The sequence below is a fragment of the Alligator sinensis genome, unplaced genomic scaffold, assembly GCF_000455745.1.
Source record: "Alligator sinensis unplaced genomic scaffold, ASM45574v1 scaffold7_1, whole genome shotgun sequence".
NCBI lineage: Eukaryota > Metazoa > Chordata > Crocodylia > Alligatoridae > Alligator > Alligator sinensis.
In genome coordinates this window covers 4,862,536-4,888,420 of record NW_005841843.1, presented here as the reverse complement: position 1 = coordinate 4,888,420, position 25,885 = coordinate 4,862,536, and the positions used below count along the sequence as shown (strand labels likewise).

The 25,885-nt window shown below is 40.6% G+C and overlaps 1 protein-coding gene across 1 annotated transcript in view; it reads right to left on the bottom strand.

Annotated features, from left to right (window-relative positions):
• Positions 1-25,885, bottom strand: part of LOC102385477 (teneurin-2) — an 818,212-nt gene that overhangs the window by 47,194 nt on the left and 745,133 nt on the right. Inside the window, exons 15-20 of the mRNA XM_025205636.1 lie at positions 24,346-24,556; positions 11,060-11,179; positions 9,113-9,374; positions 8,069-8,336; positions 6,024-6,167; positions 2,471-2,720 (exon numbers count right to left, since the gene is read on the bottom strand). Of these exons, the coding sequence (XP_025061421.1) occupies positions 2,471-2,720; positions 6,024-6,167; positions 8,069-8,336; positions 9,113-9,374; positions 11,060-11,179; positions 24,346-24,556 (1,255 nt within the window). The remainder of the gene's footprint in view (positions 1-2,470; positions 2,721-6,023; positions 6,168-8,068; positions 8,337-9,112; positions 9,375-11,059; positions 11,180-24,345; positions 24,557-25,885) is intronic.

The window sequence follows — 25,885 nt, the reverse complement described above, 5'->3', positions numbered from 1 at the left end:
CTCCCTGACTGCTGCAGCGGCCTTGGGGTTTCTGGAGGCTTGTGGAAGAGCCCCCCATGCAGCGCAGGGCAGTGGGGGGCAGCAGGGCTCACCCCCCTCCCCACCACCTGGCAGGAGCCAGTGAGTTAGGGTTTTTTTTGTTTATTCATTTGTTTTTTAAAGATCTGGGAACTGGAGCAGGTGGGGCAGCCATGGGGGGGGGAGGGCTGGGAGAGCTGGCAGGGGGTAGGGGGCTCACGGTAGAGCCCCCCACATGGCACAGGGCAGTGTAGGACAGTGGGGATCGCCCCCCACCGGGCAGGAGCCAGTTAGTGGGTGCTTTTTTTCCCAGAGAGCGGGAGTTGGGGCTGGGTGGAGCAGCCATTGAGAGCGGGTGGGCGATGGGGCCCATGTCATTTGGAGATTCAGATGATTTGGCAGTAGCCGTATCTCTGAATCAGATTCGGTTGAATCGATTCAGGACAGTGATTCGAATCACCAAATCGAGTCACTGTCCCCCAAGTCAGCTGAATCTGAAGCGAATACTAGCTGCTTCCCACAGGCCTATCACCTACCCTGGAAATCTTCAAGAGGAGACTGGATGGTCACCTTGCTGAGGTCACCTGACGCCAGCTGTCTTTCCTGCCTGGTGCAGGGGGCTAGACCCAATGATCTTCCAAGGTCCCTTCCAGCCCTTACAATCTATGAATCTATGAAACACAGACTAAAATAGATGAATGTAAGTTTTAAAGTTTCATGTATCAAACATGTTGCTGATATTAATACTCTATATGCAACATTTTCATTCATAGCCAATAGGTCTTATAGAGGTTGAAGAAACTATATTATGGAAAATAAATGTTATTAAAATAAAAGGGCAACAGGAAAAGGGCATGAAGGAAAGATAAGGACTTTTCATTGTGCTTTTTATTTTCTTTTGCAATTTATTTGACTGGGAATCCTGAGACTGATACATGTTCTTGATCCACACAGGCAGGAGGGAAGAGTGATCAAACTAGCTTCCTTGTAAACTTTGAATTAACTTTTTGAAACTTGTGTGACAACTGCCAGACACTTAAATAACCTGATTTGTAGAGGTGTGAAGGTAACATGCTTGACATGAGGCATCCAGTCTGAAAATGAAAACTACTTATACATAGGTACATATGTATTTGAAGGAAATGGCCCATACAGTGAAAAAACTATGTTCTATCAAATGAAGTCACAGAGAGTAATACTGTTCTAAAATGAACGTGCATGTATAGAGGGTCATCTAGACTCACCAGCTCCCTTCTCAGAGCGTATACTGACCTACTAATAGAAAGCATGCCCATGATCTATGATGGGCAACATCTGGAGTGATGTTATCAAGTCTAGAGATTGATGTGCAAGGATGTGAAGAGGAACTGATATGCAAGGATGTTCTAGACAGGTGTCAAAGAATGGTTTTGAGAACAGTTGGCATGATTCTGACCTCACTTACTTAGATATAGGCCTGGTCTCACTCTACTGAACTCCAAAAATTAGTGGAAAACTAGTTTGAGAACTGAATAAATCACATTATCTTTTCCTAATTTGATCATGTTACTCTGTTCTCAGGGTTTAAAAGCCAAAAAAAAGAGAAAAGTGGACAACTGGTTGTAGGCAGTACAGAGATTTCTCCTGAAGTGTTTGGCAGCTATCTAAAGTTTACAAGAGCATGGATTTGTTCCTGTTCCATCTTTCAGCAGCCAAACAGTAGTCTGTAGACATATCAGGTACATTCACATGACACAATCCTATAGTTTTTCCCCATGTGAGCAGTCGAAGAACTAAGCAGTGGTAGTATAAACTAGTCACATGAGTTAGGGTTTGAAGGAGTAGTACTTTTCTCTCCCAGAGGGTTGAAAAAGTAGACTGAACAGAAATGGGTGGAATGGTCCACTAAGCATCAATGCCTTTTCTATTAAAGTAATCAAATAATTTGTAATTGTTTGTGCACAGCTACACAGCGTGTAAAAATTACAGTATGTAAATTTTTCTGGGACATCACTCCTCTCATTTTGGTTACACTAACATAAACTACGGGAAGATATTTAATAATGTAGTGAAGGAGGAAAGCTGATATAACATGCTGATATATATAAATTCCTCTCAACTCACAAGTCTTTTAAACCCTTGTTCATTGCTCTGGCTCACTACTTAAGTGCAGTCAATCCTAGTCTTAAAATAAAAGTTAAGTGTTGTGTAATAGTTAAGGGAGATCATATCAAGTGACTGCTTAAGTAAGAAAACAAGCTTATTTTTTATTGACCTGTGTCACTCCTTTTCTATATTTCATTCATTTCTCTCATCAGCTACAGGCATCCAGTATGCATTTCTGTGCCCCATTTCTCCATTGGAGTATTATCAGGTTGAAGTAACAATGTTATTAGAATATTATAAAAATGAATGGGAAAGGCTGGTTTCAACATAGGCTACCAAAGTCAAAGTGCTAGGACTGACACCTTACCTTAGCTCCAAAATACTGGTGACATTCCTTGATGGGAAGATGCGCCGAATGTAGTTAAAATCCCCAACAAAGAGGCTTCCATCAATTCCCACTGCAAGTGCCACAGGGGCCAAAAGCTTGTTTCCTTCTGCTAGACCATTGCAACTTGGGCAGGAGATGCTTCTTCTTCGTCCATTCCCCATAATACTAGTAATCACAGCTGGTTGCTGAGTTAAAAACTGATTTTCTCCATTGCCCTTATGCAGTATACCTGGAGCGAATAGAAATACAAGGAGTTACTACAGTAATTCAGCAAGTGGGGCCTTTGGATGATTCTACATGTTATAACCAATGTGACAGTGAAGTGATTTAAAGCTGTAAGGTAAGGCATCTTTTTTTTGCATGGTCTGACAACATTGTAATGAGGTGAAGGCATTATTTTCAGGGTAGCCAGAACAAAAAACAGAGCTATAGCAGTAAAGCTGAAAGAGTAATGATAGCTCTTTTAACCAGACAGCAGAATATCATGTCATTATGGATCATTTTCATTCATTCATTTAATTCATTATAGATTGTTTTCATTCTCTCCTGCCATGCTATGCCATGCTGCCAGAGACTGTAAATAGGGATTTATTATTTATGATCTCTGACAATACTAGAATTAGGGAACATAAAATGAAACTCGTAGGTAGTAGAACTAACAAGAGGGAATTCTTTTTCACACAGCGTGTCATTATATTGTGGAACTCAGAGCCGCAAGATACAATGAAGACTGGTAATTTAACCCAGTTCAAAAGGGGATTGGACCAATTCTTGAAGGAAAGGTCCATCAATTGGTATTGAATATGGCAGAAGGGGATACAGCCTCTAAATCAGAACTATCTGAACCTCTGAATGTTGGAAGCTGCCATGGGAGATAAGCAGGGACAATTCAGAAAACATGCCTGTTCACCTTCCCTCTCAACATTCGCTCTCTGTGTGAGACAGGATACTGGGCTAGATGGACACTGGGCTGAGTTTGATGCAGTACATGACACTTCTTATGTCACTACATTTAAGGGAGAAACCTGTTACAATATTTGGGAAACAAGGTGGAAAAGAACTGGGAAACCTGTTCATTAGTGGCATTCCCATGAACCTCAGTCAGAGCCTCTCCCTTTAATTTCCTTTTCTGCTTCTTGTGCCAAATTTCTAGCGCCTTCCTTCTTCTGCCTTTCCCATTGCCTTTCGATCTCTTTTGCACATTTTCAGGAAAAATACTGTAGAAGAAATTGCTCACAATATATCTTGAGGGGTTTTGTGCCACACTGCTCTCTGGATCCTTTCTGGTTCCTAGTATTATAAGGCTCTGGCAGGCTCAAAGTAGGCAATTCTTCAGGCTTGCTTGGGATAGAGCAGTGGTTCTCAATCGTTTTAGACTCAAGGTACCCCTCTAAAACTTTTCAGAATTTAGTAGCACCCTATACTTCATATTAATTAGATCATTTGTTATATATTAGGGGTGTGTGAAACAGGTCATATTTGATTCGGATTTAGCTCAAAGCGGGGAGAATGATTCAATTTGTTGATTCAGATCACTGTCCCCAATTTGATTTGGCCGAACCCGAATCTGAAGATTCAATGCTGATTCAGAGAATCAGTGATTCGGCCACAGACACAGCTTTAAATGTTTTTTCTGCATACCTCGAGGTACAACTTGTGCATACCGCCAGGTGCAGCTTGTGAATGCTGAGATGGTGGGGCGGATGAAACATCCCGCAGGAGTGTGGTGTGGCCCCTGCATGCTCAGAAGGGAACCCAGAAGTGGACCGGAAATACTTCTGGGTCCACTTCTGGGTCCGCTGGGGAGCACACAGGGGGGCCCCCAGGTGCTCTCCCTGTGCCCGCCCAACTTGGCAACTGGCCAGAGTGGGACCCCAGGTGCCCTCCCAAACCCAGGAGGCACCAGTTGCCAATCCAGGGGGGGGTGAGCGCCCCCTCCCCCACGTGCTTCCTGGAGGACCCGGAAGTGGACTGGAAGTGCTTCTAGTCCACTTCTGGGTCTGCTGCCAAACGTGCTGGGGACCCCTCTATGCTCCTGTGGGATGCTCCATCCACCCCAGCATCTCAGCATTCACAAGCTGCCTGCTACTTTGAGATATGTAGAAAAAACATTTAAAGCTGTCTCTATGTCCAAATCATCAAATATTTCTGAATCTCTTGGAATTGATTCAGAGGGTTCTGATTTGATTTGGAGAGGTTAAAGGGTCTCCTGATTCGATTTGGATTCGGAGATTCGGCCACTGATTTGGGTTGAATCGCCACTGAATTGAATCAGCAACCAAAGCTTTGCACAGCCCTATTATTTTTATATATATATATTTTATATATATTCACTGCCACCATGGCTACATGGAACTGTGCTGCACACCTCTTGCAGTGCCAGTTTGGGAAGTGGCTTTGACAGGACCATATACTTTTGCCACAACCCTTCCAGTCCAACCCAGCATGCCATCTCCCAGAAACAGAGGCACACGGGAAAGGTAGAACTGCCTCATGTGCCTGTTTTCACGAAGCACGTTAGAGTTGAACTCAAAAAAGCTGTAACAGAAACAGGGCACCTGTCTGCATAGTACACTGCAGGAAAGCATGCCTTTCTACTGCAGCAACTTCTCAGTTCAGCTCTGATGTGCTTCTTGAAATCAGAGGTGCACAGGACAGCTTCACTCTGAACTTGTGTTGTAGCATCTCTGGCAGGTTCTCATGGCACCCTGGGGTGCCACAAGTGCCCCACTTGAAAAACCGGTATTGAGTTATTGTGCCCTTTTGGTTACTGATGCTGCATCAACAGTTTGTATAACTGACTGTAGTATTAGTGGCTTTTAGGAGGCATAAATCTATTTACACTGAAAAATATGTCACTGCTGCAAAATTTTCCAAAAGGAAAAAGTATGAAGATACCCAATGGCAGACACCGAGTTTTGACTTGCTAGGACAAGATGGCAGGGTTTCCTCTAATGGGTCTAAATGGATCTATTTTGTCAACCTTACATCATTTGAACAATTGGCTAAATCAGTTGGAAGTATTTTTGTAGCAGACTTAAATTATCACCAGTAGGTAAACTGGGACCTTAGCTTGCTATTTGGTGTGTCTGTTTGCCACACCTCTGGCTTCTGTGATGTTTTATATTATGGCTATGTTCTGAGAGGAGTTTTCCCACTTCTTAGGAATGCTGTCTCCCTGCTCACCCAGTTTGTGTGTTTTAACTTCTCTTGGATATGTCTTTCAGGAGAATTAGAGATGACATGAGCAAACACAGGGAGTTGGGAAAAGTCATGGAGAAAATGAATGAGACAAGAGAAAGGAGAAAAGCTTCTGAATTTAAGAAAGTGATGCTATTTAATGGATATTAGGTCCTGTGGTAAAATTACATATAATCAGTTTGAGACTTTACAAACTTTTTACAAATATAGCAAGAACTGCAGTGGAATGTTTTTTTCCCCCAGAATTTAACAATACATTGCTTAAAGACTCTTACAATTAGATAAATAGGCTTTGATTTTATATAGTTCAGAAAACCCAAAATTGACTCACCACTCTTGACATTAAGTACATGGTGTTTGTCCAAAGACCAGCCTCCTAAATTTGATGGATCTAGTTCAAATCCTTGCAGCAGTGCTGTTCTCTTCTCCCACAAAATCAAACTGGGGCAAGTCTCATATTCAAAACCCACAGAAACTACAAAAACAAAAAACAAAGATAACCTTACTGCCTCCCCAATGGGCAAAAATGAGTGGACAATGTTCCAAATAGTTGAACAACTGGTTCTCAAACTTTGGCAATGAAAAGGAATGATTATGTTCCACTTTTTCCTTCCACAATATTAAAGTCAGATTTTTTATTTAACTCAACCTTGAAACTTGATTCCCTTCTACTCTGGAGGGACCTGATGACCTTTTCATTGAATAGCTGGCTTTGGGAAGTGACTTGCTGAAGGGGGAGTAAGAAAAATCATTAAAAAAACTAATAAAAATCCTCCTATTAGATGACAAGATTCTAATTTTAATTAGTCTCATATTTACAATATTTATTTATATTTATTGCATGTGGCATATACTAACTCAGTTGAAAAAGGATGGTAGAGTACAGCAGCTTGCACTTGTGCATGCACGCACATGTGTCTGTGAGTGTGTGACTTTGTGCGTCTTATATCTATATTCTAACAGGATCTATGAAAAACTAGAAGAAAGGTTATAATGTGGAATTTTTAGAAAAAGTGAAAGCACAAAAACAACTGAATCTTTAAAATAAAATGTCCTTTTTAGATTCATTGCAGTTCCTGCATCTTTTTAGCACTGCTATTTCCAAGTGAACCTAAAAAAAGATGTAAGATTTTCACGGGCATTTCTTTTATCTTCTGCTGGAACCAAGAACTCTGGCTAGGTGAATTAAAAATGTTTATAAAACTACTGGACTGAAGCACACTGGAAGACCCTATTATAATATCAATTGTGCAACAGTACAAGCAACCTTTAAGAGCAATGTGCACTAGATTGCGAGTGGGCAACAAAATACCAGACATTCCAAATATGAAATTCATTTTTTAACGACCAGTAAATACAGGAATCCTATTATTCTTTCTAACAAATGTGTGCATGACATGTAATTCAAAGATAAAATGGTGTAAAAAGGCATGGTTTGCTTCAACTATATTTGAACAATAAGTAGATTTTTTGCAGCATTCTTACTAAATCAGTCACTGTAAACCAGGGAGCTGGAGCTAGAGACCGACATGCTGGGTAGGAGCCACGTGGCTACACCTTCCTCCCCAGCTTGATTGGGCATGTGATGCCCAGCACATGCTCCCACAATTGCCACCATCACTTCCCCACACTACCTGCTTCCTGAAGCAGCACAGCAGGGGCAAAAGGAAAAGGAGGAATTGCTGCTGGAGGCAGAGAGAACCGAGCAGAACTTGGGAGGCTGCAGCCACACTGGGAGCAGCCATGCTGGGAAGCTGTGCGTGCTGGCTGGGGCCATTGGTGGGTGCAGGCAGGAGTGTGGCACAGGCTGCCATGGGTGGGTGTGGGAGGGGCTAGGCCCCATGCAGAATGCATAGGGGCAGCCATAGACTGGATGGGGGGTGGGGGGGAGCAGACCATACCTGCACCACCCAGGCTCTGCTGCATGTGCCCCCTGCTCCCCTCCCCTCCTGCTGCCTCCAACCCTGGCTGGCCCCTTGGACCTAGCAAGCGGGCTGACCCCAACACATATGTGCATACCCCCCCACTCACAACTCCCCCTGCCCCCCCCACCCATCCCCCCTTACAATATACAAGAGTAAGACCTTATTTTGAGCAATTATGCATTCACCTCTATATAAACTACTAAAAAAAATAAATCAAGACAAAAATTAATTTTTGAAATATAGTTCTGTTATAATAGATGCTTGATTTTTTAAAATTATATGATTTGTTTACCATCTATAATCTTATACCATCTATAAGATTTTATATGTGGGACCCCTGACAGCTCACCAAAAATCATTAAGTGGCTTGCCAGCTGAAATAATTGCCCACCCTGTTGCACACGCTACAGATGTCATCCAAACATTTTACTATTTGAATGTGATGACATACCTACAGCATCTGACAGACCATAAACCTTTTGACCATATGCATCTGTTTTATCCCAGATAAATGTATATGCCAAGTTGGGGGATGCTTGAAATGACTTTTGAAACAGATGCCCTTCCACAGCTACCATCAAATGAACTTTAATTAGGTTCAGAGGCACAAGAGACTGGGTCATGGTGATTTTAAGCAAAGATTTGTATCCAGCAGTACGAGAACTCAGATAGCAGAGCTTTACACTAGAGCCAGGGATCTCAATTTCTTCATGAAGAACCTGGATAGAAACACAGAGCAGACATATTATACTTATTCTATGCTTCATTTGGAAGAGATATCTGTTTGTACCCTACTTACGAATTAATGACTTTCTACTGCTGGGAATTTGCAGTTTTGCCTTACAGCAGTGATTCAGTTTAGGTTCTGATTTCTAGATTAATAATTATTTGGTCACTGTTGTTTCCTTTTTAAAAGCACACCGTTGGCAAAAGTGTAAATAAGAACAGCAGGCTTTATTGCTACTTATATGCAAGGGGGCCACAAGAGGCTGCAATTATATGAACCTGCAACTTCCTCTGACAATCGGTATAAAGCAATAGGGATGCCATAAATGAATAAAGCAGCAATAATAATAATAGCAGTGTAGATCATTAAATAACTCGTTATCATTTATCCCCATGACTAACATAAGAAGCAGCAGCAGCTTGTGGTTAGTTACTCACACAAAGATTTTACAAAATTCTCTTGAAACAGTTTAAGCTATAGCTAGAAATATAAAAGGCTTAATATTACATATGATAACGGAAGAGTGGAAGATAGTCAAGAGAGATGTCCAGGTGAAATAAGCTTAGCATATTTTCTTCAGACTTTATTAGTGATATCTGTCCTTTAGCTCACCTGATAGAATGGATGTACAAAGCTCCCACTTGAAAGCTCATCTATACCAAGTCTAGCCAGTGCAAGGTGAAACCCTGATAACTGGTATGTCTTTGGTATGTGGCCACTGCAGGGAGTACTTATTTTCAATATACTTTTCACTAATGCTGTTCATACCTGGGTTTCTGGTACTATGGGATTTTGACCAGGAGCATCACTGAAGAATGTAGAAAGTGGTGATGAAATGATGACTGGGTCAGGGCGGACAAAGCCACTTAGGTCACAGCTGGGAATGGAGTTCTCCTCAGTCTTCATCACCAGAGTATCCATAGCATAGAAGCTATTCCATGGCAACCACACTGTCCTTTCTTGACTCATAAATGGGGCCCGCTCAAAGTGCAGACTTAGAGATGCCCCACCATTTGCGACCAAGTCAAACCTAGGAAAATGTGGGTTTAGCATGAGAGGTGACCATTACCATGGTAATAGCATGCCCAGCAAATGGAAATCAATGTTAAATTCAAAACCAGCATGTTGCTGGTTTTTTGGTTGTAGCCACTTTGGTCTAAGGACATAGCCAGGGAAGGTCCTTTGAGTATATGTGATATCTTTTATTAGACTGAGTTGGCCCTATACTCAGTTTGTCTAATAAAAGAGATCACATTTACTGAAACAAGCATATTGTGGCTCAAACTACTGGCATTTAGATGTGGACCCTTTTAAAGACCTAAGCAGCTGGTTGGAATCCAATGAAGATCAGAAGAGACTGAAGCTGCTCTTACAAGTCCAGTCCCTATGTGAAGAACAGGCAGTATCTCAAAATTACCAAGATCGTCAGCATATTTGCTGTTACAGATAGTTTCCACTGAGAGAGCCACCCCTTATATAGCCTGAACACTGCATTATCTTTTCACTCATAATTGTGTCCATCTAGGTATTGTGACACATGGAACTAATAGGGTAGCAAGGAGAAGCTTGTGCAGCCTCTCTTCTGTGAACAAACAGAATTGCTGTCCCAAGGAACAATGATCTAGCACCTTTCAAGGCACTAAACAATAACTTCAAAAGCTTCTGGATTTATGTGATTTGCACATGTAGCTGTGTATTCCCCTCAACCTTTGGAGATCTTTGAAAAGAAATAAAATACTTACTGATCCCTTTCCCAACAGGGATAAAAATGGTTAGTTTTCATGCACAAATTGGCTGATGGCAATGTAATAATGGGATAATATAAAACAATATCTTATCAGGGTTTAACTTGCTACTGCAGTACTTCACTCTTACACCAGTGTAATGTCATTGAAATCAACAACATTATACTAATGTGATAATATAGTAGCATGGTGGAATGTAAGTAAATTTATACCCTCCCTATAGCTCAACTGATTCTCGTCAATTATTTCAGTTCAATTTTTTGGAAGATAAATACACATAAAACTGCAAATATTTACAGTGCATTTGCTATGGCTGTTTTATTTTAGTTGCCTGCAAATATTTACAGTGCATTTGCTATGGCTGGTTTATTTTAGTTACAATATCCAATAAATTATACAAACCATGACACTCATTTTTGTTTGGGCTGAACTTGTATGCATTTCCAATCAGATGACACAAGGGGAGAAAAGCACTTCTTCACACAGCAGGGAATTGTCTAAGTATATTCAATTAGAATCTTTTGATTATATTCTACCCTGAAGAAACTCTAAAGATACTGGATCTTCAAAAAAGAAAGACAGAGGCAGAAGGGAACTTTTAACAAAATATACTGCTCTATAATGGTACTTTTCCAGCAGTGTTGGCCTGCCTTGCATTTTAAAATGAAATATTTCTGGTCTCAGCTGGATATTGCTGTAGTCCACAAATGTTTTCATAGATACAGAGCAATTTATTTGAAAGGAAGTCTGACTGCTAACACATTATTATCAAAAGTCAGCCTTTTCATATTTATTTTCAGTTAGCATTCAAAATGCCATGTGAAAAATTACTTTTGTGTTTACTTGATAGCTCTTTGGCCCAGTAGGAATTCCATGCATGATACCACATGGTTCCACTAGATAGCACCATCTGTTAATCTGCACTGATATTACATACTAAGCAGGCACAGAATGAAATAAATACACTTACGTGCCATCTTGGCGAGTGATGGTGTAGCCGTACATTGGATACTTGACAAATGACACATTGACTCCGACGAGTGGAGTTCCATCTGTAGTCACTACTTGGCCTCTTATAAGAGACACAAGGCTGAAAAAGAAACAGAATTAGTATTAGTTACAAAAACAAGGCCTATGGTGTATAAAAACAGAGAAGGAGCATTTTTGTGATCTCATTTAGTTCAATGTAGAATAGATCAAAATACTGCCCAGGTCTGTTGGTACTCAAATCAAAGAAATTCATGCTTACTCTATATAGACAGATCAATATTTGGTAACTGGAAGTTAGTATGTCATCTGTCCTGGTTAAATGTACTTGCTGAACCAGGTCTTGCTACATTTCCCTGTAGAGAATAAAATGCCATATGACTTCACAGAAACAGGGTTGTTGTGAAAGTCGCTCCTAACAACGCAACATGACTTGGGATAACATTTTTTAAAGTGCCTAAGAAGGTTAGGAGTCTAAGTCCCATTTTCAAAAGTGACTTTGGTATTCAGGATCATATTTTCAAAAGTATTTATGATTCTAAAGATGCAGATGTGCACTTAGTACAGTTTTTTTAAAGTGTCTAAGGCTTAGACTCTAAGCAATTTAGGTGTTGAAGTCTCATTAAAATGGAAATTAGGTACTTCATCTACTCAGGTGCTTAGAAAATTGCACGAGGTGTAGATTTACTCTTTAGGTTTTTAAGTACTTTTGAAAATGTGACTCTAACAGCTCAGTCACTTCTGAAAATGGCAACTGCTGTTTTAGGTGCCTAGTGACATATGGCTCTGTGTATCTGATGTATGCTGGTCTAAGTCCATTGACTTCAGTGTAACTGCTAATTGGTATACGCATAAGTGTAACCAAATCTCCTTGCTTTTTGACAGCTATCTTTTTCTTAACAGAGTTCTCTCATCTTTTGAAGCTTGTATAACCATCAGATCAACAATATCATGTCTTCAGATATTTTACTTCCCCTGTAAATGTCAAAGGTAAAGCTGGGAATTTTCCGACAAAATAAAACAACAGAAAACCAAAACCTGTCACAAGAACGTTTCCATGTTGACAAACTTTTCAGAGGAAAGACTTCACAGGATTGAATTTCTGGTCAAATCCAGAGAGATACTTATCCCAGAATAGTCATTAGCTTATGACACTAACTTGGGATGTAGGAGATTTAGGGACTTGAATCTTTCTGTCTTCCATATCCCAGATACCATCTAAGCAAAAGACAATTGGCTATTCTGAGATGGGTCTCTCTCCTTCTTCCAGAAAACGTTCACAAGGTCTCAGTTTCATCCAAATGCAGAGTGGGAAACTTCAGTGGGTCAGGAAAACTGCCTTGCTCTTAGAAGCTCCTAACCTGTTGCTACTTTGAATATTTCTTGTTCTAATATTAACTTTTATCCTCTAATACTCTGTTAATCTCTCCATGTCAGTCAAAACAGAGATGGAAAGGCACCATGTCGAATATCGGTGGTTTGGACAATTAATTTTTCAAATTAAGTCACATAAGGCTCATCCACATTTTTGAATGTCTGACATATGTAAACCTTGCCTTGTATATCCCTATGTCCTACACCTAGTTTTCATGTTGTCAATAGGAAAAAATAGGAATTTGTCTAAATAATGAATATGGAAAATACAATACAGTTCCAAATTAAAATACAATTCAGTGCCAAGTTAAAAATCCCCATTTCACCATGAAATTCCCATTTCGCCATGAAATGTTTGCACTATTTTCTTCTACCTTCTATTTGCATTGACGCAGAAGAGCTAGAACATGAAAAGGCTTCATTTTTGAGCTGGCAGACAAGGTTATTTGGTAAATCTGATATATTTTATTAGACCAACTCAAATAGATGGAAAAAATCTTCTTTGCAAGCTTTCAGGTATAAGTACCCTTCTTCAGGGTGAGGAAGCATCTGCAGTTGATCTGTGCTCTTCCTGGATGGAATGAATAGTAAAAAAGCCAGAGGCTGGTATGCATGCAAGAAAGCCAGTCCATGAAGATGTACATTGAGGAGTCAGCAGGTGACACACAGGTTGGGCAGGGGGAGAGGAATGAATGTAGCTGGTAAATAGTGGAGAGGTATCTGGGAAGCCAGATGCCAGGCAGGCTGTGTGTCATAAATCCAATGTCTATATTTAGTCCATGATTTTTTGTATCCAGTAGGTTGACAAAGTGAAGTTCATAGGCTCATCTGTGAAAGGTGTTTTGTAAATTCCCTTTGAGGATTAGAATTGAGAGACTGGAGAGAGAGTGTTTTTTTTTTTTGTGAGAAATGTGCCCTCACAGGTAATTGGGTATTCTTGTCTTTGATACATTTTCGGTGTGCGTTCATTCTGGTATGAGTTCTTTGGTCTCTCCTACGTATTTTCCATCAGGGTATTTGGTGCATTGGATGAAATATACAGGAGACCCTTGCCATTCACAGGGGATACGTTCTCGTCTCCCCCACAAGTGGTGAAATTTGCAAATAAGGCACTGTATTCATGAACGCCATCTGCGTTCATGAACACAGTGCCCCTGGTGGCTGGGGGGGTGGGGCACAGCTGTGCTGGCGATGGTGGGAGCCCAGTGCTGGTGGTGGGAGCACGGTGGTGGCAAGTGCAGACTTCCCGAGGAGGTGTATTTAAGATGTGGGTTCGACATTCGCGAATATTTGAAACCGCGAATGCCAAACCTGTGAATAGCGAGGGTTTCCTGTATTACATTTCCGGAGGTGCATAACAGCCTCTGGCTTCTTTAGTATTCATTCCATCCAGAAAGAGCACAGACCAACTGCAGATGCTTCCTCAACCTGACAATGGGTATTTATACCCAAAAGCTTGCAAATAAGAATTTTTCCAACTAGTTGAGTTGGTCTAATAAAATATATCAGATTTACCCAAAGAACCTTGTCTGCCTATGTCCTTAGACCAACACAGCTACAACCTATACCCCTGTAACATGTAAGATACTATTTTTTTAACTGAGCCTGTGCTGGCAGGCCTGCAGAGGTTCACCTGCCTTCATAGATTTCGGGTAATTTGGCGTGTATAAAATCTTGATGCCTACAGCACCTGGACTGAATCCTAGCTTTAAGATTAGGGAATTAACTCATGTGCTTTTTGCCATAATCTGTCAAAATTCACATGAATTTTGGGGTAGATATAATGCTTTAGGGTATCCCCCCAAAGGTCAGTGGGTGAAGAGTTTCAGATCCCAGGACACATTTGTCTTTATTAGCAATACCAGGGATTATTTTCAGACCATTTTATGAACTCTGAAATGTTTAAAATGCTCTACTGTGAATTTCTAATTGCACTCCACTGCCTACTTCATTTTTCTGTTATTCCAGCCGCATTCTCTTGATAGCAAAGAAGAAAGACCTAACTAATTAATGAAAATAATCCTTTCTAGTGCTTTTTGTAGCTACTAAATCAAGATTTCTTGACCTTCTGGGTCATATATTACTTTTTGAAATCAGCATATTGTAGTATGATATTGACCTCCATAAAAATCCATGCTTGTTGCAGAAAATATAACTCAGAATACTTTGGAACAAGCCAAAGATATTTCTATTACTAGTTTTTTTCTCAAAGTATTCTCTTTTAATAATCACTTATACACATATAAGGTTGCAAAGAAGGCTACCATGTGATTTTGTAAATCTATATTTTCTCATAATCTTTAACAGTATTAGTCACACACCTTTATTCTACAGTGTCTTTCATATTTTTAAATATCAAAGTTAAAGTGTTATCAAAATTGATCATATAAATTCATTGCTATCTGTGATTACTTCCACGCAATAATAAATCTGCAGGTAGCAGAAACTAACATATAAGTTAATGCGGTTCTTCATTCATGCCAATTGTGTTCCTCTTTTAAATCTGTTTTCAGGGCTATTTCCTCATAGAAGCTTGAAAACAATTATTTTCCTCATCCAATTTTGTTCCTTCTTCCACCTGATAGAAATCAAATGTGAATGGAAGTGAAATTAACATGGCTCTTTTTGTTCAACAGCTTCATTTAACCACATCTCTGTCCGTGCACCAGAGGGATCAATGAGATCAACATGATTTTGGCAATCACGTTTCTGTTATTAGTTCCTTTGGAAGAATTGAGGTGGGGGGGGGACTAAAGATTTCTTTCTTGCTTGCATTAAAAGAATTAGTAGCTGTTTCCTTCCTCTTTTTCTCTTTTGTCTCTTGGCAATGGTATGGCAGGGAAAACCAAGGAAAGGGCTTGTTACCATTCACAGCACTTTCACCTGCAGAGATTGACAGCTTCAATGTATGTACATTTTTGAGTTGGACCCCTGGAAAGCAACTGTCTGAAATTCATCTTAGCATTTAAACCTCCATCTTCACAATTTTTAATTTGGACATAAAAATGTGGCTCTATCTATGATTCAAAATTTGAGATAACAGCCCTGGGGTAAAAACTGTATAAGCACCTAAGTGATTTTGAGAAGTGCTACTTCTTCTCAGATTTCCAAAGGTATTTAGATTTCTAAGCTGCAGGTAGATGCCTAATTGGATTTTCAAAAGTTTTTAAGTAGGAGTTAGGTGCTTAACTGGCCTCTGTGTTTTTAAGAAGCTCACTGAGCACCTATTGGCCTCTTTAGACACCTGAATACTTGAAACTTAGAAGGTTAAGTCCTATTAACTTTGACTTTTAGAAAACAGGACTGGAGCTCCTGACATATTTGAACATTTCTGAAAATTTTATTCAGTTTAATTAGCAGCAACATTTTTCAACCATGGCTGGAATTTTCAAAGCAACCTTGGGAGCTTAGGTATCTAATTCCCATTGACTTTGGATGTGTATGTCTCTGTTTTGTTTGAAAAGTCCGGCCCTTAGCTACCAGTGTACATTTGACTATTTTGAAGATAAAAGCCTGAAAGAACAGCAGGATGGATGATTTCTAGCTTGCAATTTATTTATTTATTTTTGGTTACTGCCTATTAAGGCAATATTATAGCACTGCCTATTATTTCATGGTATAGCATTTTAAAGTTCTCTTAACATTTTTATGGATACAAGCCTAAATGTAATTTTCCCTATGAATCTACATGGACAAGGGAGGGAGAATGGAAAGTTAAGGTAAACTAAAATGGAATTTCAAACTTGAATTTTTACTTTATAATACATATGGTCTCTAATGTGTCAAGACTGACCACCAAGGATCCTGGTTTTCTCTGTTTAAAAATAGCAAATTCTCTGATTTAAAAAACAATTGCAAATTCTCTGATTAAAAACCTCCAACGCTGTTTTTCTCCATGATTAAAATGAAACACCTCTCTCTCTCTCTCTCTCTCTCTCTCTCTATAGGTATATAGGTATATGTGGGTATCAGTTGAACATGTTTTATTGATATATTTACAATTTTAAAGCAATTTGGAAGCTTATCAATGCCTCAATCGCTACAATAAAATACATTCTAAATACCTATACACTTTGGCATTTGATTTGGAGTTTTTTTTATTATGGAAAATCAAGCTCCTCCTGACCCGTTTGCTCGCCAGGGTGCAGGTTCAGCTGCAGCTGTCTCCCCACACTGCTTTGTGATGATGAGCAGCCCTGATATGCCAGTGCCCTACCCATGACATTGCTCTTCACCCTCAAGCCACAGCCCCCCCTGGCCCTGCAGGTGCCCCTCACTCCCTACCCACAGCCCCCTGAGCCATGTTGTTACTCCTCATTCCCCACCCACAGCCCCCTAGCCCTGCTGGTGCCCCTTACTCCCCACCCATAGCTCCCTGCTGCACTTAGCCCTGCTGGAGGGGCCCTCCAGATGCTAGGGCTGATTGCAGCTTCTGTGGCCAAAGCAGAGCACAGAGCCTGGAGCCCAGAGCCTGGCTCCGCTTCCCCTGTGGGCGGCATGCCTGGAGCACAGCTGGTGGTGTGGGGAGGGTGGATCTGGGCTGGTGGCTGCAGTCGGGTGGCTGTGGGCTCAGGGCTCCCTGCCTGGCTGCCGCTCCTCCCTCCACCAAGGGCCTCCACAGCCCAGTGAGCAGGACCTGGTGCAGCAGGGTAAAGCAGGACAGGGCTGCTCATGGCTGCTGCTGGGAGCCCTGCATCACCATAGTAAGGTGCCCCCTGCCCGCCCAGCAGTGGTGGGGGATGCAACTCTGCGCTACCACCCCTGCTGCTAATGGCCAGGCAGGGGATGCAGCGCAATGGCAGCAAAGGCGTACCAGCAGCAGCATTGAGCTTTCCACTCCTCTCTGCTCTGCCATGCTGGGTCCTGCCCACTGGGCCACAGAGGGGAAGGGCAGCAGGGTGAGAAGCACCAAACCCACAGCTACCAGCCTACATCTGCCCGCACCCTGTGCAGAAATCTGGGGGCATGTGTCCCCATGCCCCCCCAGGAGTGCTCACAATGGTGGGGAACCCATCTCCCACTGCCCCCTGGACAACCTGCCTGCAGTTCTGTCCCGCTCCCTGCCCGGGCTCTGCAGCTGCATGTTCCCACCCCAGACCCCAAGTCTCAGGCCCCACAGCACTGCCCACATCTGGGCAGCACCCCCAGCCCTGACCAACTCCCTCCCTCCTTCACTATGGCTGACTCACTTCCTCCCCACCCACTCCCCGAACCCAAGACTTACCTGTGGGGATCTGTAGGAGCTGCTCTCATGCTGCTTAGCTGCCATGTGTGAATGTGCACATGTACATGGTGCCCCCTTCCTGATCACCCTCCACCTGCTTCCCCCAACCCCTTGCAGGCTGGAGCTCTGCCAGCCTGCAAGGGGAAACCTGCTGTTTCCCACACTTTTTTCCTTTACAGGAGACAACCTGCATTTTTCTCCTTAAAAAGAGAAAATCTGGTTTTTTCTCTTTAAATAATAATCTGTGTTTTTCCACATTTTTCTGTGGTGAATGGAAAACCCAGATCCCTGCTGATCACTGACTTCTACAATACTAAAGCAATACATGTCAGAAAAATTAAAGGCACAATAATTCTGAGACAGGTAATAGTATTAATTTGACTGTCTCAATTTGTCAACAACTAGAGAGTCTAAGCTGAATAGTGAATGGATAAATACTTATTTCAGTGTTTTTATTTTAAAGCCTAATTCTAAATGGAATCATAGAACTTCCACTGATACCAGTGGGAGTTCCAGTTAAACCTATGCTTTATCCTGAGATTAATCAACAAACAAGAACATTGTACTTATGTTTAATAGGAGTAATATTGCTCAGTGGGTAAGACATGAGACTATAAGTCAGACTGCATATGATCTTTTGTTAGTTCAATCACTATTTCTTTGTACAAATGTCGCTGCAATTCATTTCCTTGCCTATAATACAGGGATAATATATGTAGGCAGGCAGTCATCTACTGCCCTAGGTATTTTAAAATTTATGGATTAGAAGTCCTGTATTTATGTAAATTATCATTTTCAGAAGATAGCAGGAACAGGGTTACCAGGGAACAGGCTATTCCCATCTTGGTTGACACAGTGAGGAAATAGCTAAACTTTTGATGTGTATGCCACTGTGACAAGATACAGGCTGCTCCTCTTAGCTGGAGCAAATGATGTTGACTGTAAAATATCCACTATCAGATGAGAGACCAGATATGCATCTTATGCCACTGACTGTATCCCTCCTGGGCATATTACACAGCTTGGTTCTTGACCAGTCCTGTCTTCTCTAGTACTCTCTCATCTTGTTTTTTTCCTCATGCACTATGTCAGCAAAGGATAGCTACTAGTCTTATTTTAGTCCAGTCATATATATAAAGCCCGTGCATTTTAGGAGAACTTTTTATGACTGGAAATCATTTTTTATTTGCTTAGGATAAAATTTAGCCTTGGGGTCACTTTTTTAATTTTGGCGTTTGGCCACCATCTTAAAAAATGGTGTCCCTGACTAATGAGATGAATAAATATTGGTATCTCAGTACCTATGAGGCTGATTTTGATTTTCTAAATGACTATAAATAGGTATTGCGATAACCTACAGACTTTTGTCTTTTGATGAGTATTTAATTGCTCATTGTTTGGCAGCTCTAAGCCTTTAAATGTAAAAACCAACAGTATTTACCACTTTTTTGGTAACACAATAAGAGTACTTTTTTCAAATGGAAAGTTTTACAATGTATTTCTTCAAAGTCACATGTAATATTATTAACAACAAAGGTACAAATGATTATGGAACACATTTAAGTAAAAGAAAACGTTTCAACTCAAATTTGAAATTAAGTCTATGACATGGCATACACTAGATATTCTTAATCTAGGTATTCTTCTTCTTTATCACTATCTTCTTCAGATGACTCTAGAACAGTAGCTTTAATTGGCACATCTGACTGTCCATTTTCATTGTTTAGAAACAATTTCACTCCATCTGGCACTCCACTTTTAGTATGTATCTCAGTTTCCAACACATCCAGCACTGATGTCCACCCAAAATTTGTTGGATAAAGAGTCTGTACATGTTGTGAATTTCTCCATTCATAGACTTGGCAAGTGTGCTCTGAGGCAATGCTGTCTGAAGAAGTCATGGTCCAAAGGAAGTCTTGCAGAATCATAGTGTGCCATTTGCCGCCATTTACATGCATGACCAGTGGACAAACTATCACTCACAGGATCATTGTAAAGTATTCTGACAGTGAATAAAGCTAGTTTATTGAACAGATCTTCAGTAAGCTCCTCATTTTTTTCAAGTTGTTGCATAGTCGCCATGCACAACAACTCTTCCGACTGTAAGATTTACTGCATTGATGTAATTTTACCACATCCAAAGAAACCTCCTGGTGTGTTTACTCCAGTGAATCCATAAATCCCAGGAGCAGCAGATGCTACATTATGCTCTGGAAATAATGAACAGCAGTAGTAGTATGATGGTGCATCTCCTGGTTTCTTCTTGTATATATGTTGCTCAGTTATGTGACTGATGTAGGAAGTGACAACCCATACGTCAGTATCTTCAAAATAAAAAATGATGGTGCAGGAATTATCCATTTGAGCTGCATGGAAGAACACCCTTGTGTCAGCCTCACATGGAGATTTCAATACAAAGCATGCATCATGTTCTCTGGATGTTAAATCATAACAGACAAGAGTCATTGTGAAGTATATGTCAGCATGGTAGAAGTAAGTACTCCATTCATTCAAGAGGAAACATTGTAGTCTCATTTTGTTAGAATGCTTTGATAGAAATGAGCACCAGGATGCTCCAGTAGGCATTTACTGGTCAGAAACAGGGTAGATGTTAGGAACAAACCTGAATGACTTTGAGTAACACTGCTGCTCATGCTTGTTTTGTACTAATCTTCAACAGTTCTTCATCATAAACATATTTAATAAGTAAAATGCCACTGCTTGTGGGTGTGGGCCAGTGACATACTTGAAGAAACTGAGGGCATATTCAGACCATGTCTTGCTTGGTGCGACTTTATTCCATATCATTCCAACATTTATTAATGCACGATAATGTGATGGTGGTGAGATTGACTGGAGGTTCATAAACTTTGATTTGACAGGTTTGTGGAATGTCCCATTTGCTTGGAAGAGCAAAAGACTCACAGAAGTAATTGTGTATTGCATAATTTCCTCTGAAGTCATAGTACCCTCTTTTCCACTGATTAAAATGTCAAAGATTTATTTCATTGCAGTACAGTCAACCATTTTCCTACACTCTAGTTGCAGTTCTCTTTGTTGCAAAAGTCTCACTTTTTGTGTCATGTATTGACTGAGTTCTGGAAGAAAGTTTCTCCAGAATGTTTTCCACCCTCACATTACCCTCATCATGGGCTGTGTGGAGACTCTTCCTTACTTCTTCATTTACTTGCTCTCCAGAGCAAAGGGAGTGAAGAGTTGGTCAATTCAGATCCCATGGGTTTGCTCTCATTTTTCCAGAGCTGTCTTTACTGCATCAACAACCTTGCAGTCCATCTCCATTCTTAACGGACCCAGTTCTGGATGGCAATACAAGGGTTGCTTGAAATAAGCCACCTGTTTTAGTTGTTCCTTAACTGCATAATAACTGGTTTACTGAGTATGATGATTGCAACCCTGGACAGATTCTTGGTAAATCTAATCCAGCCCCAGCTTCTTCTGTTTTTGGATTCCTTGCTCGTGGTCATTTCAATGACTTGGTCTGCAGGCAGTTTGCTGTAAGTGAAACATTGTAACCACGTATACCTTTTCATCTTCTCTCAGTGTTATCATTCACTAGTAATACATTTATTTACCAGTAATACAGGTATGTTAAATAGTTGACATTTCCATAAGCTGCTAATAGTGGAAGCATTGTATGGCAAGTTGATAAATAGTCTTTGAAATTATTTTAACTCCTCAGACAATGGTAATGCTGAAAGAGGATTTCAACATCAATAATATAAGTTGGAAAATACGTGGCTATATCTGATTCACAACTGAGCACTTATTCAAACACTGAATGTACCAATTCATGAAAAGTAGTTGAACAGATGAATTCATCATGTCAATTTTTTGTAGTGATATCTACCAACTGTTTCAAGCTGTGAATTGCTTGAGTATTCCTATGGAGGTATCTATGGATTAACATATTCAGTAAACCTTCTGTTACTAGTTTGTGGAGGCACATTACTCAGTTGTAATGTTTACCTGAAAACGCTCTATGTGCACCACCTGCAACCACAACCCCTGCAGCAACAGCTAATTCTTTAAGACCACTATGGCTACATCCATACATGCAGGCACATGTGCTTGCAACAGCTCAAATACCAATGGCACAAATTTGTGCCGAAGATTTGTGCCTTAGCACACGTGCCTGAACATGCACTTTGGTGTGAGGCAAATTGTGCCAGTTGGGGCAAACTGACCCTGCTAGCTCCTCCCAGATCTTTTGCCAGGTGGAGCTAGAGGCTGTCCTGGCAAGCAGCTCAGTGTTCCTTGCCCTCAGGAGCTTCTGAGGCCCAGCCTGTTGGTATCTGGGGACACTAGCCCCTGTTCCAGCTGGACTGCTGAAGGAGCCCTAAGCTATAGTGGCCCCTGCACCCTCTACCCACTGCAGCAGTCTGGCAGTGGAGGCTGGTGCCTGGCTGTGATCTGCTGCCACCTGCACCAGCATCCGCCCCCCTTGGACCTGCGGCCCCATGGCTGCATGCCTGTCAAACCCAGACAGAGACCGCACCCACACCTGGGCTATGATATGGGCACTGCAGCAGAGGTTCCTGCACTTCTGGGCAGCATGCTGGAGCAGCAGGGGCACAAGCAGGCATAAAGATGCTCTGGCTGGGTGCTACAGAGTCTCGTTGGAGGATCCAGCATCTGGTTCCTTCAGGGCATGCTCTGGGAGAGTGCCCTGTACCACTTTTTCTTAGCATGTTTTTTTTTTATAGCAATATTAGAGTCTTTTATATCAAAATTAGAGTCTGCGCTGCAAATATGCAGTTTGGGAATTTTTTTTTTCATTCCCAGAGTGCCTCTTGAGGTGTCTCAAACTGCTTTGAGATGCCACAACAGGCACATGCGCACTTGTCTGGATGCAGCCTACCTTCATATCTCTTTCCTACAGCATTGAGTTAAGACGTTTCTGTGCGAAAACTGCTAAGTATCCCTTTCACATGAGGCCACCTCTTCTCATATTCACAAAGGGCCTCTTCAATATATCTATACACTGCTTGATCTTCATCAACTGAATCACTGGCATCTTCTCCAGGTCAGAAACTTTTTGGCACCAATCCATCACATCTATAACAATTTTTTTGTTTGGACGCTGTGTATAACATTTAACTTTGCATATTTCACATTTCATGACTGCTTTCAAGAGAGCAATGATATCTAGTTAATGCCTGGACCCTTCCATGTGGTTGAAACACTCGGAGAAGTGCATGGGCAGTCGACCAGTGCACCAGTATTCCCCCAGAACTAACCTCCAATCTTCATGGTTGTAGCTGAGCATGTAATTTGCCACTCCCATAATTTTTGGAAATAACTGGGCAGACTAGACTTTTCTGAACTTCAGGTTTTGGTATAACCAAGGTTGTTGTATCTGAAATAGTTAATTCTTGGTGAAAGGAAATTGGTTGCACCAAAATCAAAACTGACCTCAATTTATTCATCTCATTAGCCATGGCCACTATTTTTAAAGATGGCGACCAAAGCCATGATTAGAAAAGTGACCCCAAGCTAAATTTCTTCCTTCAAACCTCAGTTATGAATTACAAAAAAAAAAAAAAGGTCACTTCCAAAAAACACACGGGCCTTATATAACTAGACTATTTATACACGTGGCCAGAAAATCTTACCAAATATTAAATTTAAATGGAAAACAGGAACAGGTTTTTTTTGTTATTTTTAGACAGTTCTACTTATTTATTTTTAAGGTTTTCTGAATCATCCAGAACAGTAGTATCTAAGCAGCCACATAGACATAATGCAGCCATGACTCATTTGGCACATAGGGATATGCCATGCTCCTCATTTGCAGTTAGAGCTAAGGTACAGTTACATTTAATAACTTGACTGAGGTAACAAAGGAAGTCTGCAGCAGAGCCAGGAATAAAAACCCATTCCCTGGGACCCAGTTCAGTCTCTCATGGCCTGTTCTGCTGCCTTAACTAGGAGGATGTGAACAAGTTTATTTTATTAATCAAGTTCTTAAAAAAATACAATGAAGGACTAAAATATAGACATATTTAAATAAAAAACTGTAAAAAGTAAAACAGGTTTTTTTCAGGACATTAGGGCATCACATATAAGTTAATGATGAATTGGGTTTTAGTTTATTTATAAATGTAGAATTAGCAACCAAATGCAGAGTAGGCCTGGAGCCTAAAAGACAAAAACTGATCTAGTATGGTAGCATTATAATGTCGAAGCAAAAAGTAAAATAATTTTGTATAATGAATAAATAATTCAGCAAAATAAAGATACCTAATTTCATTTATCCTTAAAACATTAAAGCTACTTCATTATACCAAAGTCATATTTCAATATTTGTCCTATCTATACTCTGCAAATTACAATTTTCTTATTAATTTAAAACTAGCATTTCTCCCCTTCGTAAACTGTAGTGTTCTCGTAAGTCTGGGCAAATGCTTCTCAGTGCAGGAAACCTAGTGCTAGGCTGTGGCATGATGGCAGAATGCAAAGTTAGTGTTATAAAATAAAGGCAATGGTAATAAATTGTGACAGAGTGCCCTCAATAGGATTGTTCCCTGAGACAGAAATGGATATAGCTCCTGAAAGCAGCATTTCGCATTAAAACATGAATAAAACCCCTACGATGAATGTATCCAGGCAGTGCATCCAGGCCGATATAATGTAATATTTATAACTGCTACCTGCTGTTGAAGGGGTTTTCTCCTGGAATTATATGAGTACTCTCCTTCCCCACTAAGAGCTTGATTCGATCATAGAACGACTTCACGGTTGGTGAACCAGAGTAGCTCTGTTGTATGATGTCAAGAGGATCACGTGAGCCCCGGCACAGCAGGCTATTTTGACAGGTAGACTGGAGGCAGCAATCTGGGTCTAGGCAGTCCACAAGGCCATCTGAAAGGGGAAGAATCATCAAAGTTCAGCCATCTGTAGTGAGCTACCAAATACGCAGGATTAGGGTTTGAACAAAAGTACATTTTAGCCACTTCAAAAGGGGTGAGGGAGCTGCTACTTGGAAGAACGTGCTGTAGCTGTTATGCTGTAAATGCCATATTTGCATGACCCTGTGGCAATACAAGTTAGCTAAACTGCGGTAACATTGACCATGGATGAGGTATGGCTAAAGGTGGAGCAGTTTTGCTGCTCCACCATTTGATAGAGATACAATTGTGTCCATCTATGCCCTACAGGGACATATTCAAAATAGTGAACACAGTTTAATTGCTTAACCTTACAACATTCGGGAGAGTAAACATGCCAAATAAAGAGAGGAGGCCAAGACTGTTTTGTCATCGTTCTGCTTGAACTCCAATTATATTTTGATATGGTTAATTTCTGATTTACACCATTTGACAGGAAATTCAGGCCCAAAGAGGTCCAGTTTAAGGAGCTAGAGCTGGGACTAGCGTTAATAGGAGGAAGGAGGAATCAGGAAGATAGGTTTTCAATTCTACTGGTCAGGATTTAACGATCATAGAATTCCTGTGGAGATGCTCTGAAGTATTTTTGGATAGGGAGGAAAAGGAAGGGATTTTTCTTGATTTAGTTAAAAGAAAATGGAAAAGCAGTGATGGAAATGCAATTGGGATGCTTCCCTTCAAAATCTGAATTATTAGACTATCGTGTGCTTGGATAAGAAGGGATCAATCATGCTTCTTTTGAGTTCAGTCAACAAACTATGTGTTATATCATCCATCAAACCTGCTTTTAAGAACATTTTAATCTATTTAGAAAGAAAAAATAGAATCTGCAACTAGGAGACAGATATTAACCATGTCCACTAGCCTGCTGAGCAAAATTGGTCCTACAATTAAATGCATTGTAATATAAATGTTATGCACTACCATTTTCATTTGTCCTCACTAATCTGAAACATGACATTTAACTGAAGTTCTAGTTTGTGATAATTAATTTGAAGCACTACTTTCCTTTTAGCAAATAAATGATAACATTGCAGTTATTTACTGATGTTCAGAATTATGAGAATTGATCATTCAATTTTACAATATGTTTGAAATACCAGATAGACAAGTTCAAGTTCAGAGATTCTTCCTCTAATGATGGAACTGAACACCTGAAGGCTTGAGCAACCTGGACATGTACAGAACACTGTAATCCATAATCATTCAATTGGGTTACTTAAAACCATGTAATTTTTTCCTGAAGAAAGACAAAATGACTATCTTTAGAGTTTTTTTTCTTTTCTTTTTTACAATTTTTTTT